At 43.8% G+C, this 22,183-nt stretch overlaps 1 protein-coding gene across 1 annotated transcript in view; it reads right to left on the bottom strand.

Annotated features, from left to right (window-relative positions):
* Positions 1-1,148: 1,148 nt before the first annotated feature.
* The window catches only part of TNC (tenascin C), a 68,454-nt gene continuing 47,419 nt past the window's right edge, over positions 1,149-22,183 (bottom strand). The window contains exons 18-27 of the mRNA XM_004372126.2: positions 21,553-21,696; positions 18,899-19,018; positions 16,579-16,722; positions 15,695-15,825; positions 13,432-13,564; positions 11,326-11,477; positions 10,812-10,908; positions 9,769-9,930; positions 3,155-3,318; positions 1,149-1,259 (exon numbers count right to left, since the gene is read on the bottom strand). Of these exons, the coding sequence (XP_004372183.1) occupies positions 1,149-1,259; positions 3,155-3,318; positions 9,769-9,930; positions 10,812-10,908; positions 11,326-11,477; positions 13,432-13,564; positions 15,695-15,825; positions 16,579-16,722; positions 18,899-19,018; positions 21,553-21,696 (1,358 nt within the window). The remainder of the gene's footprint in view (positions 1,260-3,154; positions 3,319-9,768; positions 9,931-10,811; positions 10,909-11,325; positions 11,478-13,431; positions 13,565-15,694; positions 15,826-16,578; positions 16,723-18,898; positions 19,019-21,552; positions 21,697-22,183) is intronic.

The following is a 22,183-nucleotide window of genomic DNA, read 5'->3' as shown; positions in this document are numbered from 1 at the left end:
ACTGATGAGCACTTTATACATGTCAAGCACTGTGATAAGGGCCTGGCACAAATAAGCTTATTTATTCTTCAAAGAAACTCTACCAAGTAAGAACTGTGATTATCCACACATTATAGATGATGAAGCTGAGGCACAGAGAAATTAAGAAACTTGGGAATGGTGGAGCCAGGATTTGAATTCAGAAAGTGTGACGCTGGGGATTTTAACCCTTGTATGATAACAATCTTATTTTGTGTGATAACAATAATTGTTAGGAGGTTACAGTAAAAAACGGGTATAAAAGCATCTTCTAAACCATAAATTATTAATCTTAGAAGTATTGAGCAAGAAGCTGAATCTTAAGTTGCAAGCTTTGTCCAGACTTGTTCAACTTTGTTCAAAAAAGTGTTTTCCTACCCCTACCCTCTGATCTTCCTTTCTTCTTTACCCTCTTGACCACCATCTCCTCTTACCTTTCCTTCCAGCATTCCTCCCTGTGTTCAAATACATTGACTTTGGTGGAATTCAGATTCAATGATGAAGGCAAAATAACAGTCAAATGTAAAAGTACTTGTGCTTTTATTAAAAAAAAATACAATCAGGTACTGTCCAGCTGTGTTTTGGAAAGGAGATCTCTTTTAAAACCCTTAGTTTTTATCATCATCATTATTATTATATTAATAATATTAATCGTGTCCTTAAAATCGAAGCAGTATTGCTTTTCTGGTTTCCGTTGTATGAAATGTAAAAAAGGGATGTCTTCCAATGGCACACATTTAAAAACATTGCTAACAAAAATAATGATCATTAATTATACAGCTTTGTGTAAGATACGGCTGGTCCTAAAACAAACTACCAACGTATAGCCTACCCCTCTCCTGTTCCCAGAGCCACCCAAGAGAAGTAAAAATCACTGTGATGCTGTTGCTAGAAGATTTTTGCTGAATCAAAACAGAAACCTATCGAGACTGTTGTCTTTGGTGCGAAGGAAGTAATCGCCGAGTGGTTGGGCCGCTGTTGCTACCGTTGGCCCCGATGATCATGGTGAACTTTGCTCTTGCCAAATGCCCAGGTGTGGCTTGATGGTTGGACTGGTTGTATGGATGCTTTGGTAAAATTCTTTCCTTTCTCTGGGTCCTCCTCCTCCCTTACCCAGTTGTCCCTGGAATTTATGCCCGCTTGCGCCTGCCTTCGAGATTTCGGAAGTTGCTGGGTCTCAGCTTCATCTCAGCAAACTGGATTGAGTGTTCGTGGCCTTTCCAGTGGAACCAATTAACACCCTGCAAAAAATAGAGACGGCCTCTAGGTTGGTTTCCAGTAGGCAAGGCACTCACTGACCATTGCTGTTAAGTCAACCAAATGAAATGAGCTCTGTTTCAATTTCACTATTTGGTGTTTCACAGCGGTCTCTTTCCTATCTATCCATCAGTCTGTATCATGAAAAGTTTCAAAAGGGCCGGCTGAATCGGACTTAATTTTTTACTTTAGTCAGAAATCACCTGAGTTTGCATCGAGCTTGGATCTGCCACCTTGAAACAAATCAGTGGCTGATGAAACTCGCCCTCATTAGAAATAGGTTCTGAAGGAATTCAGGTCATAATTGGAGGTGGCAGGATTGACTGGCTACATACAGGGAGATCTATAATTCCCAATATTCCTATGGAATATTTTAATAAGGTTGTATTATGGAATAGTAGAAAGAATACAGGTGGAATGAAAGCTTTGCAACCTGAATACAGGGTTATTTGAGAGCTGAATGATCTTGAGTAAGTTATTAAACCTTTCTGAGTCTCAGTTTCACTACCTTTTTTCCCCTTCGGGTCTGATAATGCCTACCTTGAAAGGAAGCTTTAAAGATTAAATAAGTTTGTAAAGTTACAATGTGCCCGGCACTATATTAAATTATAGTGCTGGGCTCATTATAGGTTCTGGGTAAATATTACTTCCTTAGCCTCAATTAGGGAGAAATATCTTTGGAATTTGGGCCAAAGATTTTCTACAAGAAAAGATTGTGTTTGTGTCCAGGCCTTCTGGTTCCATGTTTGACTCTTCAAAAACCAAAAACCAAACCCGTTGCTGTTGAGTTGATTCTGACTGATGGTGACCTCATGTGTTGCCGAGTAGAACTGTGCTCCATAAGGTTTTCAATGGCTCCTTATTTCAGAAGTAGCTCATCAGACCTTTCTTCTGAGGTGCCTCTGGGTGAGTTCAAACTACAACCTTTCAGTCAGTAGTCATGTGCTTAACACTCTGCACCACCCAGGGACTCCTGTTTGACTCTTTATAGGGGAGAATAAAGACAGTAGGAGTGGTGCAAACAGTTAACGTGCTCCGCTGCTAACTGAAAGATTGGAGGTTCAAGTCTATCCAGAGTTACCTCAGAAGAAAGGCCTGGTGATCTACTTTTGGAATAATCACCACTGAAAACCCTATTTGAAGTTCTACTCTGCAAAACACAGGGTAACCATGAGTCAGAATCGACTCCATGGCAACTGGCTTTTGGTTTAAAGACCAAGGATGGGTAGTCTGCCCATCAAGTCCAAATGGCCCCTTGTTCCACTGGGGGAAGGAGCAGGCTCAGGACTTGGTAACTTCAATGTCAGACAGCGCTCCTGTGAAGCCACCACCCCATGTGCTGAACCCCTCTTCTCTTTACGCTACATAGAGCTGTGAAGACAGATGTTCACGGAGAAGTTAATGAGTGGTGAAATGAGGGAAAAAATAGAGATGTTTTACTTGATTAAAATTATTTGGAATTTACTGACATTGGGAGGCATTTGAGTCTGACACGAAGGTGGGACTTAAGAATGGCTGGTTCATTTAATGGGCAAATGTGTTTGCAATTACTCCTGCCTGTCTTACCTCACCCTTGCTTCATCTAAACGGCCTCCACGCCTCTCTGTTTTACATGTTGGGGATCAGAGAAAGTTTTTGTCTGGGGAAAGCTTTCCATGTTTGACTCCACTTGACCAGTGTTTCCTTGGAGTCTTCAAGGGTTCACATATGCTATTTCTATGATTTTACCTGACTTGCAGTGTCCCTGAGATTTCTTCTTATCATATTGTCATACTCCCTGAGTTTCCTGCCTGCTAAGCTCGGCCAGGTTGGAGAGGCTGAACTGGCCTCCGGTCAGCCCCAACCGACTTTCTGCCCTGGGGCGTCACAGCCCACTCACCTGACTGTGGTTGTCGTCCCCATATCTGCCCATCAGGTTGACACGGTGACAGTTCTTATACCAGAAAGCCCCCTTGTAGGACAAGGCACAGTTGGTGATGGCTGAGTCTGTGTCTTTGTCGAAGGTGGAGAAGGATCTGCCATTGTGGTAGGCCATGGAGTCACCTGGGAGTGAGGGAAAAATACAGATCTGAGAAATTCTAGCTGAAGCTTTTCTTCCAAGCTGCAAAGGGCAGAACCAGAGGTGACAACTGAGAGGTCCTGGGCCTTGAACATTGGATGGAACACCATACTGAGTGGGGCATGACGATTAATTTCTGATAGAAGCAGCATAATGTGGTAGAAAGAGGGTTGTAGGTGGCTTTGGAGGGTCTGGGTTCAAGTTCCATCTCTTTCACTCCCTAGCTGTAACCTTGTACAAACTTCTAATTGAACCTCAGTTTTCTCATCTTTAAAATGGGTCTAGCGCATCAATTCTATTTACCAGTGAACAGTACTATTGTGACAATGGGTATGAAGGTATACTATAAACAGGTAGAGTTGTATGCAAATAGTTGTTATAGTTTTAGATTTTTTCTGCATTCCTTTTACATAAAGGACCTCAGAGAGTAAGTGGGGAAATCTGCACTTAAATAATGATGTGCTTTGCCCCTAAATACGAATATCTATAGCCATTACCTATAATTAAACACTTCAGCTATTAGATGTCACCACATAGCCTGTGTATGATATAAACCAAAAACCAAACCCGTTGCCGCTGAGTGAATTCCAACTCATAGTGACTTCAAAAGAGTTTATCTGACCAGTGTTCTCTTCTTAGACAAGAAGTCCATTTATGTATACTACTATTTGGGAATCTAATTTGTAATTGAATATATTAAATTTTCGGAGCATTTAAGTGCCATTTCCTTTTGGGTCCCCCCATCCCCAACCCTGGCCAAATCTATACACAAAGATTTGAAGATGTTGATGAATTTTACCCTAATATTTTGAAGCCAGTTGCCAAAGGGATTCAGACGCCTTTGTAACTGATGATGCTACCAAGAGCATGTGAGTGCAGGTAAATAGTGATGAAACCAGATACTCTCCTGGGGGAAGAGCTGGTTGTAAGGCTACAACCAAAAGCACACAGGGAAATGCAGTCCCACAAGAGTTATTTTAGTAAAGGGAAATATTGTGGCTCATTCTTGCCCGGAAACACAAAAAGAGATGGGCGGGGGCCACATTCCTGCTGCCTGCTGTATTTGCTTGCTTTGCAACAACATCCTTGTTGCCTGAAGCCATCTCAATCAAAGAGATACTTATTGCCAGGTATTAAAATGTCAGACTTCTTTGAGGGATGCAAGAATGAAAACAATCCTAGCCCCTGGGTGTCTCTGTTCCTGACTGCCAACTTCCACACAAACTGCCGTCTCAAAAGAGCTTTGTGCCTCTCTGGGCTGAGCCTGGCTTCTGGCACACTTCTGTATGTAGACTTTTACCTTTATGGATGTTTTCTTTGGGCTCAGAGAGGGTGGAAATGTGCCATAGCATCTGTCTCTTCTGTTTTCATAGGCTTAATGGAAACCTACCCCAAAGTGGGCAGGTATGGCGTGGAGTTGTCCACACTCTCAAGACTAATCCTAGTTACCAGGAACACTGGTGTGCAGCAGTTCTCTGCAACCAGCTTTGCCTCCTGGGTCCACCCTCTACAAGTGGTTTCACCTTGGGCAAAGCATTGAGCTTTTCAGAGCCTCAGTTTCCTCCTGTGTGGTGGTGTTGTTGTTAGATGCCGTCTAGTCAGTTCCGACTCACAGCGACCCTATGTATAAGAGAACAAAACACCGCCCGGTCCTGCGCCATCCTCACAGTCGTTGCTACCTATGTTTGAGCCCATTGTTGCAGCCATTGTGTCAATTCATCTTGTTGAGGGTCTTCCTCTTTTTCGCTGACCCACTACTTTACCAAGCATGATGTCCTTCTCCGGGGACTGGTCCCTCCTGATAACATGTCCAAAGTATGTGAGATGTAGTCTTGCCATCCTCGCTTCTAAAGAGCATTCTGGCTGTACTTCTTCCAAGATAGATTTGTTTATTCTTCTGGTAGTTCATGGCATATTCAATATTCTTCACCAACACCATAATTCAAAGGCATCACTTCTTCAGGCTTCCTTATTCCATTGTCCAGCTTTCACATGCATATGAGGCAATTGAAAATACCATGGCTTGAGTCAGGTGCACCTTAGTCCTCAAGGTAACATCCTTCCTCATCTGTATAATAGCAATATCTTCCTGAAGGGGGTTTTGTGGGAATTAACAACAACAACAACAACAAAACAGTCGCTGTGGAGTTGATTCTCACTCATGGTGACCTCATGTGTTTCAGAGTAGAACTGCTCTCCATAGGGTTTTCAAGGCTGTGACCTTTTGGAAGCAGATAGCCAGGCCTTTCTTCCAAGGTGCTTCTTGGTAGATTCAACCCCCCAAGCTTTTGGTACCTTTTGCGGCACACTGGGATTCCTTGTGGGAATTAAATGGGGGAACAGGTGTTAAACATCTACAAAAGAGGATGCTACCTGGTAAGCCCTAGTATATGTTGTTTTCTTATTAACTTCTTCTCTAATGTGGAGCCAAAAAACCAAGCAAAAGCCATTTCAACTCAAAGAAATCTTCAAAACCTAGAGTAGGTTATGTCCCAGACAAGGAATGAAAGGGCTCCTTGGGAGGCAGTGAGCTCCTGGTCATGGGGGGAGGTGGTCTACAGGCTGAGGCTGATGACCACTTGGCAGGGATGTCTTAGAAGAGATTAAAGCAGTTAGGTGATAGAGTGCATTGTTTGCTACTGAAAGTGTGGTTCACAGACCAGCAACATCGATATCACCTGGGAACTTGCTAGAAAGGCAGAATCTCGGCCCCACACTCCAAGCTTACCACATCAGCATCTATAACAGGATCCCAACTGAGGCAGATGCATATTGTAATTTAAAAGACACTGGTTTAGATGAATATTAAGACCTCTGAGAGACTGTTTTTCTATCAGAGACATCTAAAAATGGATAAGAAAAAGATATTTTCTGAGTAACTGTAGTTGCAACTCAGTCCTGATTGTCCTGATTCCCAACCTATTCTATGTTTCTATGACCGAAATATACAGCCAACTCTGTTCAATTACAGCTCTTCAGGATTAGCACCTAGTAAGTATTTGTCTTGTTGAAAAAAGGTATTTCCAATCAATAGGTTGTTGGTCTTGCAAAATTCTATCATTTGATCTGCAGCGTTGTTTCTATCACCACTATCTATTCTTCTTCTGTTTTGAATTTTTGCATTCCAATCACCAGTATTTATCAATGCATCTTGACTGCATGTTTGATCAATTTCAGACTGCAGAAGTTGGTACAAATCTCCAGTTTCCTCATCTTTGGCATTAGTGGTTGGTGAGTAAATATGAATAATAGTCGTATTAACAGGTCTTCATTGTAGGCGTATCGGTATTATCCTATCACTGACAGCATTGTATTTCAGGACACATCTTGAAATGTTCTTTTTGATGATGAGTGCAATACGTCCTCTTCAACATTTGTAGCCATACCTATAATTAAACCCTAAACATAAACAGTGACTGTACATGTGGACCTCGCCAGATGGAATACACAGGAATCAAATTGACTACATCTGTGGAAAGAGACGATGGAGAAGCTCAACATCATCAGTCAGAACAAGGCTGGAGGCCGACTGTGAAACAGATCATCAATTGCTCATATGCAAGCTCAAGCTGAAACTGAAGAAAATTAAAACAAGTCCACAAGAACCAAAGTATGATATTGAGTATATCCTACCTGAATTGAGAGACCATCTCAAGAATAGATTTGACGCATTGAACACTAATGACTGCAGACCAGACGAGTTGTGGAATGACATCAAGGACATCATACATGAAGAAAGCAAAAGGTCATCAAAAAACAGAAAAGAAAGAAAAGACCAAAATGGATGTCAGAAGAGACTCTGAAACTTGCTCTTGAACGTTGAATAGCTAAAGCAAATGGAAGAAATGGTGAAGTAAAAGAGCTGAAGAAAAGATCTCTAAGGGTGGTTTCAGAAGACAAAATAAAGTATTATAATGAAATGTGCAAAAACCTGGAGTTAGAAAACCAAAAGAGAAGAACATGCTCAGCATTTCTCAAGCTGAAAGAACTGAAGAAAAAATTTAAGCCTTGAGTTACAATATTGAAGGATTCTATGGGCAGAAAACTGAATGGCGCAGGAAGCATCAAAAGAAGATGGAAGGAATACAGAGTCATTATACCAAAAGCAATCGGCTGATGTTCAACAATTTCAGGAGGTAGCATATGATCAAGAACCGATGGTACTGAAGGAAGGAGTCCAAGCTGCACTGAAGGCATTGGTGAAAAACAAGGCACCAGGAATTGACAGAATACCAGCTGAGAAATTTCAACAAACAGATGCTAAGAAATTTGGAAGACACCTACCTGGCCAACTGACTGGAAGACATCTATTCTATATTCATGCCCATTCCAAAGAAAGGTGATCCAACAGAATGAGGAAATTATCGAACAATATCATTAATATCATATGCAAGTAAAATTATGCTGAAGATAATTCAAAATGGTTGCAGCAGTACATTAACAGGGAATTGTCAGAAATTCAAGCTGCGTTCAGAAGAGGATATGGAATAACAGATGTCATTGCTGATAGATGGATTTTGGCTGAAAGCAGAGAATACCAGAAAGATGTTTACCTGTGTCTTATTGACTATGCAAAAAGGCATTCGACTGTGTGGTTCATAACAAATTATGGATAACAATGCAAAGAATGGGAATTCTAGAACACTTAATTGTGCTCATGTGGAACCTGTACACAGACCAAGAGGCAGTTATTTGAACAGAAGAAGGGGATACTGCATGGTTTAAAATCAGGAAAGATGTGAGTCTGTACCCTTTCACCATACTTATTCAATCTGTATGCTGAACAAATAATCTGAGAAGCTGTAGCCCAGCTTCTCGGATTATTTGAAGGAGAATGTAGCATCAGGATTGCAGGAAGACTCATTAATAGCCTACGATATGGAGATGACACAAACTTGCTTGCTGAAAGGGAAGAGGACTTGAAGCACTTACTGATGAAGATCAAAGACCACAGCCTTCTGTATGGATTACATCTCAACATAAAGAAAACAAAAATCCTCACAAATGGACCAATAAACAACATCATGATAAATGGAGAAAATATTGAAATTGTCAAGGGTTTCATTTTACTTGGATCCACAATCAACGCCTGTGGAAGCAGCCATCAAGAAATCAAACAACATATGGCATTGGGTAAATCTGCTGCAAAAGACCTCTTTAAAGTGTTAAAAAGCAAAGATATCATCTTGAGGACTAAGATGTGCCTGACCCAAGCCATGGTATATTCAATCACCTCATATGCACGCAAAAGCTGGGCAATGAATAAGGAAGCTCAGCTGCTAACCAGAAGAACAATTGATGTCTTTAAATTACAGTATTGGTGAAGAATATTGAATATATCATGGACTGCCAAAAGAATGAACAAGTCTGTCTTGGAAGAAGTACAGCCAGAATGCTCCTTAGAAGCAAGGATGGCAAGACTTCATCTCACGTACTTTGGGTATGTTATCCGGAGGGACCAGTCCCTGGAGAAGGACATAATGCTTGGTAAAATAGTGGGTCAGTGAAAAAGACGAAGACCCTCAACAAGATGGACTGACACAGTGGCTGCCATACGGGCTCCAACATAGCAACGACTGTGAGTATGGCACAGGATCAGGCAGTGTTTCGTTCCCTTGTACCTGGTGTTGCTATGGGTTGGAGCCAACTCAATGGCACTTAACAACAAGAAAAACAATAACCAGGTATTTGTCTTGGTTATCTAGTGCTGCTATAACAGAAGTACCACAAATGGGTGGCTTTAACAAACAGAAATTTATTTTCTCACAGTTTAGGAGGCTAGAAGTTTGAATTCAGGGTGCTAGCTCTAGGAGAAGGCTGTCTCTCTCTCTGCGGGCTCTGGAGGAAGGTCCTTGTTTCTTTGAGCTTCTGCTCCTGGGTGATTTCATGTGGCTTGCATGCCACACCCCTCCCCCATCTCTGCTCTGCTAGTTTGTTTAATCTCTTTTATATCTCAAAAGAGATTGACTCAAGATACACTCTATACTAATCCTGCCTCATTAACATAACAAACACAATCCATTCCCAGATGGGACAATAACCAGTGGCACAGAGGTTAAGATTTATAACACATAATTTTGGGAACATAATTCAATCCATAACAGTATTCAAAAGAGTCCCTGAATGGTATAAATGGTAAATGTGCTCAGCTGCTAACCAAAAGGTTGGAGGTTCAAGTCTACCCAGAGGCACCTAGGAAGAAAGGCCTGGAAATCTACTTCCAAAAAAATCAGCCATTGAAAACACTATGGAGCACAGTTCAACTCTAAAACATGTAGGGTCGACATGAGTTATAACTGACTGGCTAGCAACTCTTTTTTTTTTTTCCCAGGTGTTCAAATAGCTGTCAAATCCATAAATAGATGGATTAATGCAGGAAAGAAGGAAGGAATGATGAATGGATGAATTAGACTTTTGGGGCTGCTGCCCTGTACCTGCTGTCCCGCTGTACCCCTCCACCTTCAGCTTGTAGCGTGATCTGGCATCTCCCACGCTGAACCTGTCGTAGACAGCATAGGCTGTCTCTCCATGGTCCCGCAGGTCCACTCGGAGTTCATACTGCCCCTGGGCTGTGATTTTGCTTAGGTTGTCCAGCCCTGTGGAAGACAGGCAAGGGTTGCCGAAGAAGCACAAGTGGCTGAGGCCCTCATTTCTACTCTACCCTGCAACATCTGCAGCCGCACTGGAAAGAGGCTCGAGCTGCACAGGTCTGGGCTTGAAGCCTGGTCTGCCCCTTGCTGGTATAATGCCACGCAACAGATATCATGTTTCTGAGCCTCCGGTAAAATCAGGCTGATAATCTTTGCCCTGCCAACTTCCTATTGTATTGTGAAGATCAAAGGAGATAAGGGGCTGAAAGCACCTTTTAAATATCCCCAGCCCAGGCAACAGTGCATAGGACAGTGCTCTGGCCGAGGCAGGTTGTCGGAAAGTGTGAGTTGCCTGCACAGATGGATAATGGCATTATCCTGTTAATTCTGGAACTTTCAAATTGCACCTTAATTTGCTTATTAGTGAAATTCCTATGGACAATCAACTTAACGTGTCTGAGGCTCTGTTTCCTCTTATGCAAAATGGATATAAAACTTGCTCTGGAGGCAGGGGGTGTGCTAGGAGGTTTAGAGATTATGGATATAACAATATCCATATAGCCATGTAACCATCTCAGCTCCTAGCGCACAGGACAGAGGCGGTCAGTGATATCGCGAGGACAATTCTATAAAGAGTTTAGTGAATGGCTTAAGACCAAGCAAATTCTTAAGGCCTGGCTGTTGGTTCTCCATCTGATTTTTAATTTTAATGACCCATAGCATTGGTCAGTCTTCCTCTGAGTATACAAAATTCTGTGTCTACCAGCAGAGCTATTGTTTCCTCCTAAACCATTTCTCTCCCGTAGGCCACTGCGGGTCAGGGCAAATGAAAAGGAGGGCAGCAATGGGCATTTTGGGGCAGAACCCAACATGCAGGGCAGCATTACCCAGCCAGAATTCTTCTCTCTGGTCCCCAAATCCGGCAGTATATGCCCTCCAGTTTCGATAGAAATCCTCCTGTCCAGTGCTGCGTCTCAGGAACACCTACAAACATAACCGATGAATCTGGGTACACTTATGCTATTGAAGGGAACAGGGCACCTTTCTGAGTGGAAGAACATTGGACTGTGGTGAGAACACCAGCTCTCATGGTGCCTGGTAGATAGTAAGTGCTCAGTCAGTGCTAAGTCATATCAGTAACGGGCTCCATGATCAAAGCCAACTGTACTTCACAGGGGTGTGTGAGAGAAATTATAAAAAAGTTCCTTTCCCCCGACTTTTATCTCTAACTTCTTTCCTTTTCCTTCGTTTAATAGGTAATTATTGAGTGCTTCCATGTGGCAGACGCTATCTTGCAAAACCTGTACGTGGGTATCAGAGTACAGAGGGATGACCTGCCTCCCCCACCCCACCTCTACCTCAAAGCTCCAGAGCTCTGGAGTCCGCCTTAGTGATACTCACAATCCATCCACCCCCGTCAGAGGTCATGTCACAGTAGACTTGCAGAGCCTGGGCCTTATCGCCATTCAGATAAATGGTGTAGAGGCCAGAGGTCGTGTCTCCATTTAGCATTGCTTGGGAGCAGTCCCTGGGGAATGGGTACAGGAGTCCGGCTGTGGGATAAAAAGAAATAGTGACTCTTTCAGAAGCAGGAGGATTGGGGTAAGAATTTTCACATGGCAGCTCCACTGCTTATCGGTGAGATTCCTATGGGCAAGCAACTTAACCTCTCTGAGGTTCTGTTTTCTCGTGTGTAAAATGGGATAAAACCTACTCTGTGGGGGTGCTAGGAAGTTTAGAGGTTATGTAGATAAAGGACCCATCTCAGTCCCTTGTATTGATGGAAGCAGTCAATGATATCAGTGAGAGAAGAGCTGAGCACTGTGAGCAGCATATGCCTGGTCAACCTTGACTTCCATGGAGCAGCCATGTAGCATCGGATGAACACCAGGGGTCCTGGTTGGCAAGGCTGGGCTTCTAACATATGGTCAGTGGCCCACTGTGGATCAGGGCCCTTGATTAGGGTACAGGATGCTTTGAAAATGTGATAAAAAATTTGGATCTTTGATCTCCCCAAATACATTTTAATCCATGATACAGTTGCATCTCAGCCTCTTCAGAGGACTCTGAAGTCAGAGACCAAGGTTCTAGTCCTGAACTTGCCACTTCCTTTCTGTGTGACATTGGAGAAGTCATTTAACTGCTCTGGACCTTGGCATTCTTAGAGGGATAAAACAAGAATGCTCAGGGCATTCCCAAGTGCAATAATGTGACAGGAGAAATTAAACCTGTGGGTAGAAATGGACCACCAGGGGCTGTGTTCAGTAGGTGCCTGAGAACTGTCGGCCAGGGCAGGTTTTTTTTTGATCTGATACCTCATCTACTCTGCTTTACCTTCCCAGCCCTCCCCTGAGATCTATCATTATTTACTTGTTTTCTTGCTTATTTCACTGCCTAAGACTGAGGGCATCTTTAGGGCAGGTGCATATTCTTGTGCGTTCAGCACCTGGCATAAGAGCTGGCACAGAGGAAGCACCTCCCTCAGCAGATGGGAGCAGAAAGACTGTTGAGTAAAATGTGAGAAGCGAGGAGGCAGTTCTGGGATACACCAAGTGTATTCCACGTTCAGGGCTCTCCAAAGACCGGCTCACCCCTTCCTCAAGAATGGACCAACTGAACGACGTGCACATTTACCATCTGCAGTAGATGCCAAGTGGCAGGGTGCAGGGAGACGTCCCCTGACCCTGAAAGCCTAGCTCTGACTTTAACTTACAGTGTAGCCTTGAGCAGGTCATTTAGTCTCTGGGAGCCTCTGTTTCCCTACCAGGAAATTGAGCACAATAGTCCTGGTGGCCGTACCAGCTTGCTGGAGGACTGCTTATGCTTATGAATGTAAAAGATCTTTATAAACTCTGAAGTGCTGAAGGAGAGGGGAAGGGACATTGAACTTATAATGAGCCCTGACAAAGGACCACTTACTGGGCTAGGAGTTCAAAATACAATACCTCATCTCATCCTCACAAGATTCTTGTGAGGAAGGGATGATTACTAATCCCGTTGTATAGATGAAGAAACCGAGCCTTGTAAAATGGAAGTAACTTTCCTAAGTTACACAGAGCAAGTCGTGAAGATGGGGATTGATCCGGTTGTGCTCACTACTAGTCCTCCTTGCCATTCACCATGGTGCCCATAACCTTCTCCATCCACACTCCTTGGGCTTCCAGGTTGTTGTTAGTTGATTCTGACTCACAGTGACCTGATGTGTGCAGAGTAGATCTGTGCTCCACAGGGCTTTCAAGGCAGTAAACTTTCGGAAGCAGATCGCCAGGCCTGTCTTCTGAGGTGCCTCTGGGTGGGTTCAACCTGCTAACCTTTCAGCTAGTAGTTGAGTGCTTAACTGTTTGTGCCACCCAGGGACTCTGGGCTTTCAGGTAGTAGCAGGGTATTGAGCCTTTTAACAGATGTATTTGAAAAATTTAAAGTAGAGGTCAACAGGGAAGTGGAGGGTTGACTAAGTCTCATAAAGTTAGTTTCTCAAGGCTTGGTCACTCCCCAGGGCCTCCTTACTTGTGGTGAAGATGGTCTGGATCTGCTTGCTCCTCAGGGGCCCATTCAATGCCTGGATCTTGGCCGTGTAGTGGGTGGATGGACTTAGCTCTGCCAGGTTGTAGGAGGTGGTGTCTGGACCCACAATTACTTCCTACGGGCAGGAGAAAGAAACAACGATAGCTTCTGACCCCAGAAATTCTCAGGGTAGACAGTGCATGCATTCATTCATTCAGCCCTCCATTCATTTATTCATTCAACAAAAATCTACTGAGTACCCACACTGTGCCAGGCCCCATGCTGGGGTGTCAGAAATGGAGAGGGTGCATCATGAGCAAAGGCCCTGTGGCCAAAAGAGGCAGAACAAATTAAATAAGATGAGGAGGCAATTATCTCAAGCATATTTGGTTTCAGGTTGGGGAGCAGTGGATGAGGTTGGCAAAAGCCAGATTACAAAGGTCCTTAAATGCCAAGCTATGGAATTTGAAGTTTATCACTGTCAGGAATGGGGACCCCCAAAAGATTTTTGAACAAGTGGTTGAAGGAACCCAGCTATACTTTAAAAAGCTTCATCTGGTGGCAATATGAATCTCACAGGGGGCAAAGGTCTAGACTTTGAGACCAGTTAGCTAAATGGCCCTCAGATATGGCTCTCTATCATAGTCCCCTGTGAAGCTTTAAATCCATATGATGCCTGTGCCCCATCGAGACTGACTGAATCCTAACAGCCAGGAGGGGGACCAGGCCGGCTGTGTATTTAAGAAGCTACTGGATGATTCTGATGTTCAGTCACTTTAGGGATCTCTTGAGTCAGCGGATGACTAAAATAACCCAGTAGATATGGCAAAATGAAGGCCTGAGCTGGCCCAGTGTGTCTCCTTTCTAGAACAGAGATATCGGGGTGAGGCAGATGTGTGCACCTGCCACCAAGACTATGCTCACTACTTTGGTAGCTTGTGGCTGGTTGCTGTGCTGCTGCCCCGAGGAGGTCATTGGTTTCAGTTTGCAGGAGATCCGCTTTCTTTTTAAATTTCCGTCTAGCTTCCAATTCCTGTGGGATCACCGTTTAGCAGATGACCTTGGTGTCTGGGATTGAAATTCAACCTACACTCCTCTTAAACCAAACACAACACGGCTCTCTACAACCAAAAACACAGCAGACTGGATTTAGGCGGTGGCAAATGAACTCAGAAGCCCTGAGAAGGCTCCCCCGCATCCTTGGAGTGGGGCAGGTATGTTATCCTGGTTTTTCTCATGGGGGAATTAAGTCTCAGAGAGGCTAAAAGTTTTCCTCTAGCTTCATAATTTGTCAGTGGCAGCGGACGGCCTTGCATTCTGGCCTCCCGATACCCTGTCCAGGACTCTTTCTCCTACACCAGGTCAATTATCTTGAGTGAGACATATAAAACTGGGGATTGGATATGCAGGGAAGTAAACTGGGGTGAGTGCCCATTTAATACCAATGACCCGGTGACCTTAGGGAGGCTCCTGGTCTGGTCCCTTGGGGAAGGATCGATTACCAGGTACAAAGCTGGGCTGATCAAATTACTTGGGGATCCAGTTACCTGTCAGCTGTTTCAGCTGCTGTGCAAAGCCCTTTCCAAGGCAATTAGGGTAAATTGGAATGAGACTCATGGCTTAGGTAAACCCAGAATCCTAGAATGCCTGACCAGTAGGGGGCCTTAAACTCAGTGAGTTTTATTTCTCATTTTACAGACATGAACACTAATACCCAGAGAAGGGAAGGACTTCCTTAGTTCACACAGTGAGTTAGTTCATTGTTGGACCAACTCCAGAAAGGGATATGATAGTATTATGGACTGAATTGTGTCCTCACCAAAGGCATGTTGAAGTCCTAACCTCTTACGCCTGTGAACATGGTTAAAATGAGAGAGGGTACAGCATGTAATTCAGAAAGTCTGGCATATAGCGCCAAACCAGGCCAAACAAAACCCACTGCTGTCAAGTCAATTCCGACGAAGTGACCCTATAGGGTTTCCAAGGCTGTAAATCTCCACAGAAGCAGACTGCCACAGCTTTCTCCCGCAGAGCGACTGGTGACTGATGGTTTCGAACTGCCAACCTTTCAGTTAGCACTTGATTGCCTTAACCACTGCGCCACCAGGGCTCCTTGGCATATAGTACGGTCCCTACTAATTTTTTTTTTCCCAGCCCCCCAGTTGCCCTGGGTGGAAAGATAGCACCGGGATAATTCTTCCCTACTCTGGGGATTATGAAAATGCTTCAAAGAGCAGTAGGGAGTTGTTTATATACTTCAAGATACCTTGACTGTCCCATCCACGGATTCATAGACCAGGAGGTAACCAGTTACAGGTGCCTGGGGGCGTCGCCACGTGAGGAGGGCGGTTTCTGACTGCACCTCAGTAGCGGTCAAGTCTCTTGGAGGATCCAGGTCTGCAGAAGATAAGACAATTAATATCAAATAAATCAGCAAGTATAGGACAAAAATCCCTGGCTAGGTATCAGGAGGCCTGGGTTCAAGTTTTTTTCCCTATTTGACCTTGGGCAACAACCTTTCCCATTTGTAAAGGAGGGGGTTGAGCCACGTGATCTGCAAAGGCATAAAGTCTATGTGGTTCATCTCGGTTTATGGGCAAGTTTTCCTGAGCTCACCATGGTCTTCATTGGTCTTGGTTGGATTTTGGGAGAAAGACACAGCTGTGAACACAATTACCAACCACCCTTGTTTCTAAATAAAAGGACAGACGAATGTTATATTGATGCTCACGCCTACTGAGAGAACGTTTCTCCCATTTCTTTGCTTGCTGAAGTTTGTAAAAAGATCTCAATGTATAAAAATTCAATCGGCATGTAGGAAAACTAGCCTGAAAAATCTCTTAAAAAATGTTTCCTTGTCTAGAACATGGATCATTAAATATTGGGGGACTGGTTTTCCACTTAAAAAGCCTTCCTCTTAAAATCTTTTCCTAGTCTGTAGGGAGAACAAGGTCATTTCAGCTCAAAAGGAAATGATGTGTTTCTTAAGGGCTTCAGTGAGTGGGCACTGGTGAATTTAGCTGCTGTTGACGTCATCACATTGCAAGAACCTGACTTCAGAAAGAAGAGTTGGGAGGGTCACTGTTTAAGATGGAGGCTGTGGGTGGGTGTCTCAGAAAGGAGAGATTCCAGCTCTTGATTCCTTCCTACCTGTTGTGAACTTGGTAGTGATGACTGCGCTCTTCTGGGGTCCTTTCTCTGCAAAGATTCTCAGTGTGTATTCCGTGGCAGGCTGGAGGTTGGTCAGAGCATACTCCACTGTGTTCCCAGACACCGTGTGTGTAATTCCTGGCACTAAACAAGAAATACACATACTAGGCAGTTACCTCTCGTGGTCTGAACCATTGGTGGACTTGGCAAAGAGCACACACACCTACTTCCAATACAGAAACTTTCAGTGACCCTGCAGAAAAGCAGATTTGATTTCTGCAATGACTCACACTCCTTTCTCTCTCTTGAGTGCTCACCTCATGTACAAGGATTTATCATAGGGAGACTAGATTTTTCCAGGCACTAAATCAGAAGGAAGGGGAACTGGGGGTCAGGAGATTTTTTCCACATGGTACCGGCTGGAACAGCTCTGCAGCTGAGACAAGAATGAGCTAGAGGAGAGTTGCAGGTAACATCTTCAAGGCTTGGGCTCTTCAAATTCCATTTTTCTTGTTGCTCACTGTCCTTTCTTTTACTTGCTCTCAAGTCCTTTTATAATTTGCCAAATTTTGTCACATCATTAAGCTGAGGGATCACACAAATCAGGTGACAGCAGCCACACCGGGGCCTGGTTACTACCTCTCAGCCCCACCACATCACACCCAACCGTGGAAATGAAGCCATGGTGCCCAGGTGTATTCATTTATTTCCTAATCATAGGTGACCAATCGTCTGGTTTGCTGGGGACTGAGGGGTTTCCCAGGGTGGTGTTGTTGTTAGCTGACAACAACAATGGGATGAAATGATGCAGGGTCCTGGGGCATCCTCATGATCAGCTGTGGATCAGACTGTTGTGATCCATAGGGTTTTTACCGGCTGATTTTCAGAAGTAGATTGCCAGGCTTTTCTTCCTAGTCCATCTTTGTCTGAAAGCTGTGCTAAAACTGGGATGATCCCTGGCAAACGGGGTAAGTTGGTCCCCGTATCTAATTATCTACCAGCCCCTGTGGACCAGGCCCTTTGCTAGTCATGTATCCACAATTTCCATAATTCCCATGAACTATATGCTGATTTGTTTTAGGTACTGGGTTCAAGTGATGTCATCTTCTCTGACTTGGAAGAATTTACTCACAGGGAATGTTTAAGAATTGAAGAGCAAAAAGGATAAATTCATCCGAGCCCCACCTCTTTGCCCTGTCCTCACAAAGAATTCCCTTAGGTGGTTGCCAGACCTGAATCATGGTTTTCAGAGACCCTAGGTACAGACAAGATTATGGTGCCCTGTTGTATTATCACCGAAAGTAAAACAACACTAAGCCATAAAATATGAAACTTATGTAGACTTTGAAATAAAAATAGTACATTTGTTTTTTAGAGTAGCTCATTACAAAATTATGGATTTGTTCACTGAAAAAGAGTCTTCCTCCTCTCTCTCTTATTTTTATTTTATTTGATTTTACTTTCTGGTGGCCATGCTTTGCTGGTGCCCTAAGTAAGTTATAATTTGCTTGTTCAGTCAATCAGTAAAGGTAGTTGCAGAAACAAGGAAAAATCATTTCTCTTTTTAAAAGCAAGTGTGCTACAACCAGTCTCCTTTGTGGCCTCTGAGGAGCCCAGGCTCCCCAGCATTGCCTGAAACAGCCTGTTAAAGAGTTTAGATCTTGGACTCCTTCTTTGTCAGAGATGACAGCTGCTTCCTAGAGAAGGTGGCTCGCTCTAGGGGGCAGACAGACCAACAGGAGAGGAAGAACAGGCTGGGAAAAACCTGTAGGGCTGGAGATTTACTTTTTTCCCTTTAAATAGTTACTAGACTCACTCACATGATATAACTACAATATTATGCCCTTAGCTTGACAACAAGGAGAGGAGTATGGGTAAGGCCTCCCTTGCTACCCCTTGAACAGATCCTTCCACCCCACAGTCTACCTGTAGCCCCAGCCGATGAGTCTATCCTGAGGTCGTATTCAAGAGCTGGAGTCCCTGGGTGGTGCGGAGTTAACATACACAGCTATTAACCGAAAGGTTCAAGTCCACCCAGAGGTGCCTCAGAGGAAAGTCCTGGTGATGTACTTCCAAAAAATTAGCCATTGGAAACCCTATGAAGCACAGTTCCCTCTGACTCACTTGAGGTCACCATGAGTCAAAATCGACTTGACAGTAACTGGTATTCAAGACCCATAAGGATGTTACTGACTTTTCCAATCAACCCACACATTTTTGTCATCCTGTACCAAATGTGGAACAGAGAAGAGTGAATGGGAAGATTTTCCAGCAGAACAGACACTCCTCAGAGTGGGGAGAATCTTGAACAGGACCTTACCTCCGTCCCCTGTGTAGGAGATGACATAACGGTCCACGGTGGCAATGGCCGGCTGCCACATGGCCAAGGCTTCTGAGTCGGTGATGTTGGCTGTCACCAGGCCGGATGGGCCATCCAGAGCTGCAAGAAAGGTGGTGACGTGTTGAAGAGATAGGCAGTCATGGGGTAGGATGTGGGGCCACAGCTGCTCTAGTATCTGCACTGCTCGTGGACTCCTGGTATTAGGACACCGTGCCGGCTGCATGGGGTGGTTCAGAGTCCTGGACCTGAAGTCAGGCTGGGGATAATAATTCTGTCTGGCCTTACCCCAGTGCACTTTTGCTTTTCACATGAAATTATGGGTGAAAAAGTGCTGTATAAACTGAAAAAGGGCTGAACTCATGACAAAGATTATCATTATTGTTCATATCATTCCCCCCAAGGAAAGAACTCACAAAAACAGAGGAGATTTATGTAATTAAGACTGCTCGAAGCACTTTCGGGTTTTAAGCAATCTCTAGGAGGTGACTTGTAGATAACATGGAGCCAGGCTTTGAAGACTGGTGGTCCCGTGTTCTACCTTGGTGTTAGGAATTGACTTGTGTCTCCCCAAAACATGTCTTGTAAACCCTAACCCCTAGACCTGTGGATGTAATCCCATTTGGGAATAGGGGTTTCTTTGTTAAGTTAATGAGGCCATATCAGTGTAGGATGTCTTTTAAACCTAACCATTACTGAGATATACAAAGAGCAGATTCGGCACAGAGAAGCAAGCATTAGTGGGGTAAAGAGAGATGGCACCTGGAGATCTTCAAGGGATGCTGAGAAGAATGGTGGAGAAGCTGAGGAAGAGATTTACCCCCAGAGTGAACAGAGAGAGCCTCCCTCAGGAGCCAGTGTCCGGAATTCAGACTACTAGCCTTCTAAACTGTGAGAAAATAAACTTCTGTTCATTAAAGCCACTTTTTTGTGTCATTTTCATTACAGCAGCACTAGATAACTGAGACAGTTGGCTTCTCCGCCTAGTGCCCTTGGGAAAGTCACTTTCTTCATTTGTCAAATGGTGGCTGTTGTGAGGATTAACTAGACAATGTGTGTATGATATGCTTGGGGAAGCTCTCAATAATTGCAATTATTATTAATATTACTATTTAACTTATTTGGAGTCTTAGATATGACTTCTGGATGACTTATACTGAGAAGGCATGAATATGCAAAGAGTAGTTAGCTCTGGCCTCTTTTCACTGACCACTTTCACTACCCAACATCTCTTTCTTAGAAGCCAACCTCGATGACTTTTCTTGCTTTCACATTCATGACTCAATCACTCCCCAGGTCAGCCTGGGAGGATGGAGAGCAGCTACCATCAGTCATTTTTGAGATGAAGTGTCTGAGCCTCAAGAGATGCAATGACTGGCCCGAGAGTCAGGGTGTGGCTGAGTCATTTTGGGAGCCCACATGGTCCCCTCTGAGTTCCTTCCTCTTTCATCTTGCACATACAGATTCTTCTTTAACGGGTGAGGACAATTGGGCCTTGGGAGAAATTGCATTCAGCTTCTGCGATCTGTTGCCGTGGAGAATCCATGAATGAAAGATTTCTTTGGGGAAATAAGGGCCTGTGTTGCAGGGTTGACAGGACTCTGGGTCCTGATGGGATATTTTAATTGCATATTATCAAGTCTTTTAAGCTATTAGGATATTTTTAAAATTTCCTATGAGGCCCTTTCTTTGGATTCCTATAATGGATTGGACTGGGTAATTGCTCAAATATCAAAGGGTAAATTGTTTAGAGACTTAGTCGTAACAGGCTGTCTAAAGAGAAATTTTCCACTTTTTTCTCCTTCAATGCAATTCATTATTTTCCCCTCTTTGCAGTGTGCTGTACAAATCAGGTTATAATCGGAAAATAACCCTTTATTTTAGAAGGACACAGGGTTTAGCGTCAGACTGACCTAGGTTTGAATTTAGTTCCAGCACTTACTAGTTATGTGGCCTTGCACAAGGTATTTAATTTCCCAGGTCTCAGTTGTTTCCTCTGTGAAATTGGAATGGTAATAACCATGGGATTAGACCTTAAGGGTTTATCAACAGTGCCTGGAATACAGTACCAGCCAAATAGAGAGGAGCTACTTTATAGCCATAACCATTACCTGTCTAGGTGAAGCACCTGCTTCAAGGAGTCCTCACGATGGCTTTGAGAATGCAACAAGAAAGGGAAGGAGGTGATGGACTAACGTGTATAGTTACTTCTATTTATAGATGTTTTACATATACAGCTTCATGTGATGCCCCTCGTGGGGGAAACAGTGTTACACTTATTTTATAGACAGGGAACTGGACCCCAAGAAATTAACTGACAGCTCAGAGCTCACATAACTAGTAAGTGGTAGACTTGGGATTTCAACCCAGGTCAGTATGACTTACAGACTTGGGCTCTTTATTCAACAATAATTCAGAATACTGAGGCTCAGGGAGATTGAGGATGTACCTAAGGTTACCCAGCTCATAAAAGGCCAGGGATGGGGACAAAAATGAAGCCTCTGGCACTTCAAATCCAGTCTAGTAGGATTTCATAAATAAAAACTTATTTCCAGCTGCCGAGTCTTGAGCAAAAATGCTGAAGTTGGGAAATAACTAGCATGCAAAAGAGGTCTCTGCAAAATACAAAACAAAACCTGTAACGAGTGATCCTGAGACAGGTTCGCTTTCATCAAAGCCCTTCATGGCGATGACGCTGACAAAGTACTCTGCTCCAGGAATGAGTTTCGCCAGCCGGGTCTGAGTCTGGGTTCCATCCACGGTGACCACCGAGGGTGTACCTGGAACATGGGAGAAGCAAGATGGGGAATGATGAAACTTGTTGAAGCTTATTCACTGTGGCCTCCAAGAGTGGGCGTATCCATTTGGAAATGAAACTATATCTTTATCCAATGTAATTTTCTCGCCTTCTCATTTTCTCCTACCCTCTGGCGTAAGGGAAGAGGTCTTACTTTTTGTATACTTCTTTTTCCATTGGTACAGATGCCGAAAACCAAGCCAGGAGAGGAAAAAAACATGAAGTCACAATGAACTAAAAATGGCAAATTTCCGTTCAGTGGAGAGTTGGCATGTTGTGCAAATTTGATTTTCCCTTTTTTTTTCTGCGGCGAATAAGAGAAGCTCACTATGTAATGCATATCTGATCTATTTAATCCATTGTCCTGGCTTAGGAATATATAGACTCCCTCCCGGGAAATTCTTGTTACTAGCAAGAATTCTACTATTTAAGAAAAGATGAGGGTCATGTTCCAATTTGTGCTCCTATAG

The sequence above is a fragment of the Trichechus manatus genome, unplaced genomic scaffold, assembly GCF_000243295.1.
Source record: "Trichechus manatus latirostris isolate Lorelei unplaced genomic scaffold, TriManLat1.0 scaffold00016, whole genome shotgun sequence".
NCBI lineage: Eukaryota > Metazoa > Chordata > Mammalia > Sirenia > Trichechidae > Trichechus > Trichechus manatus.
This window is presented reverse-complemented; position numbering and strand designations above follow the sequence as displayed.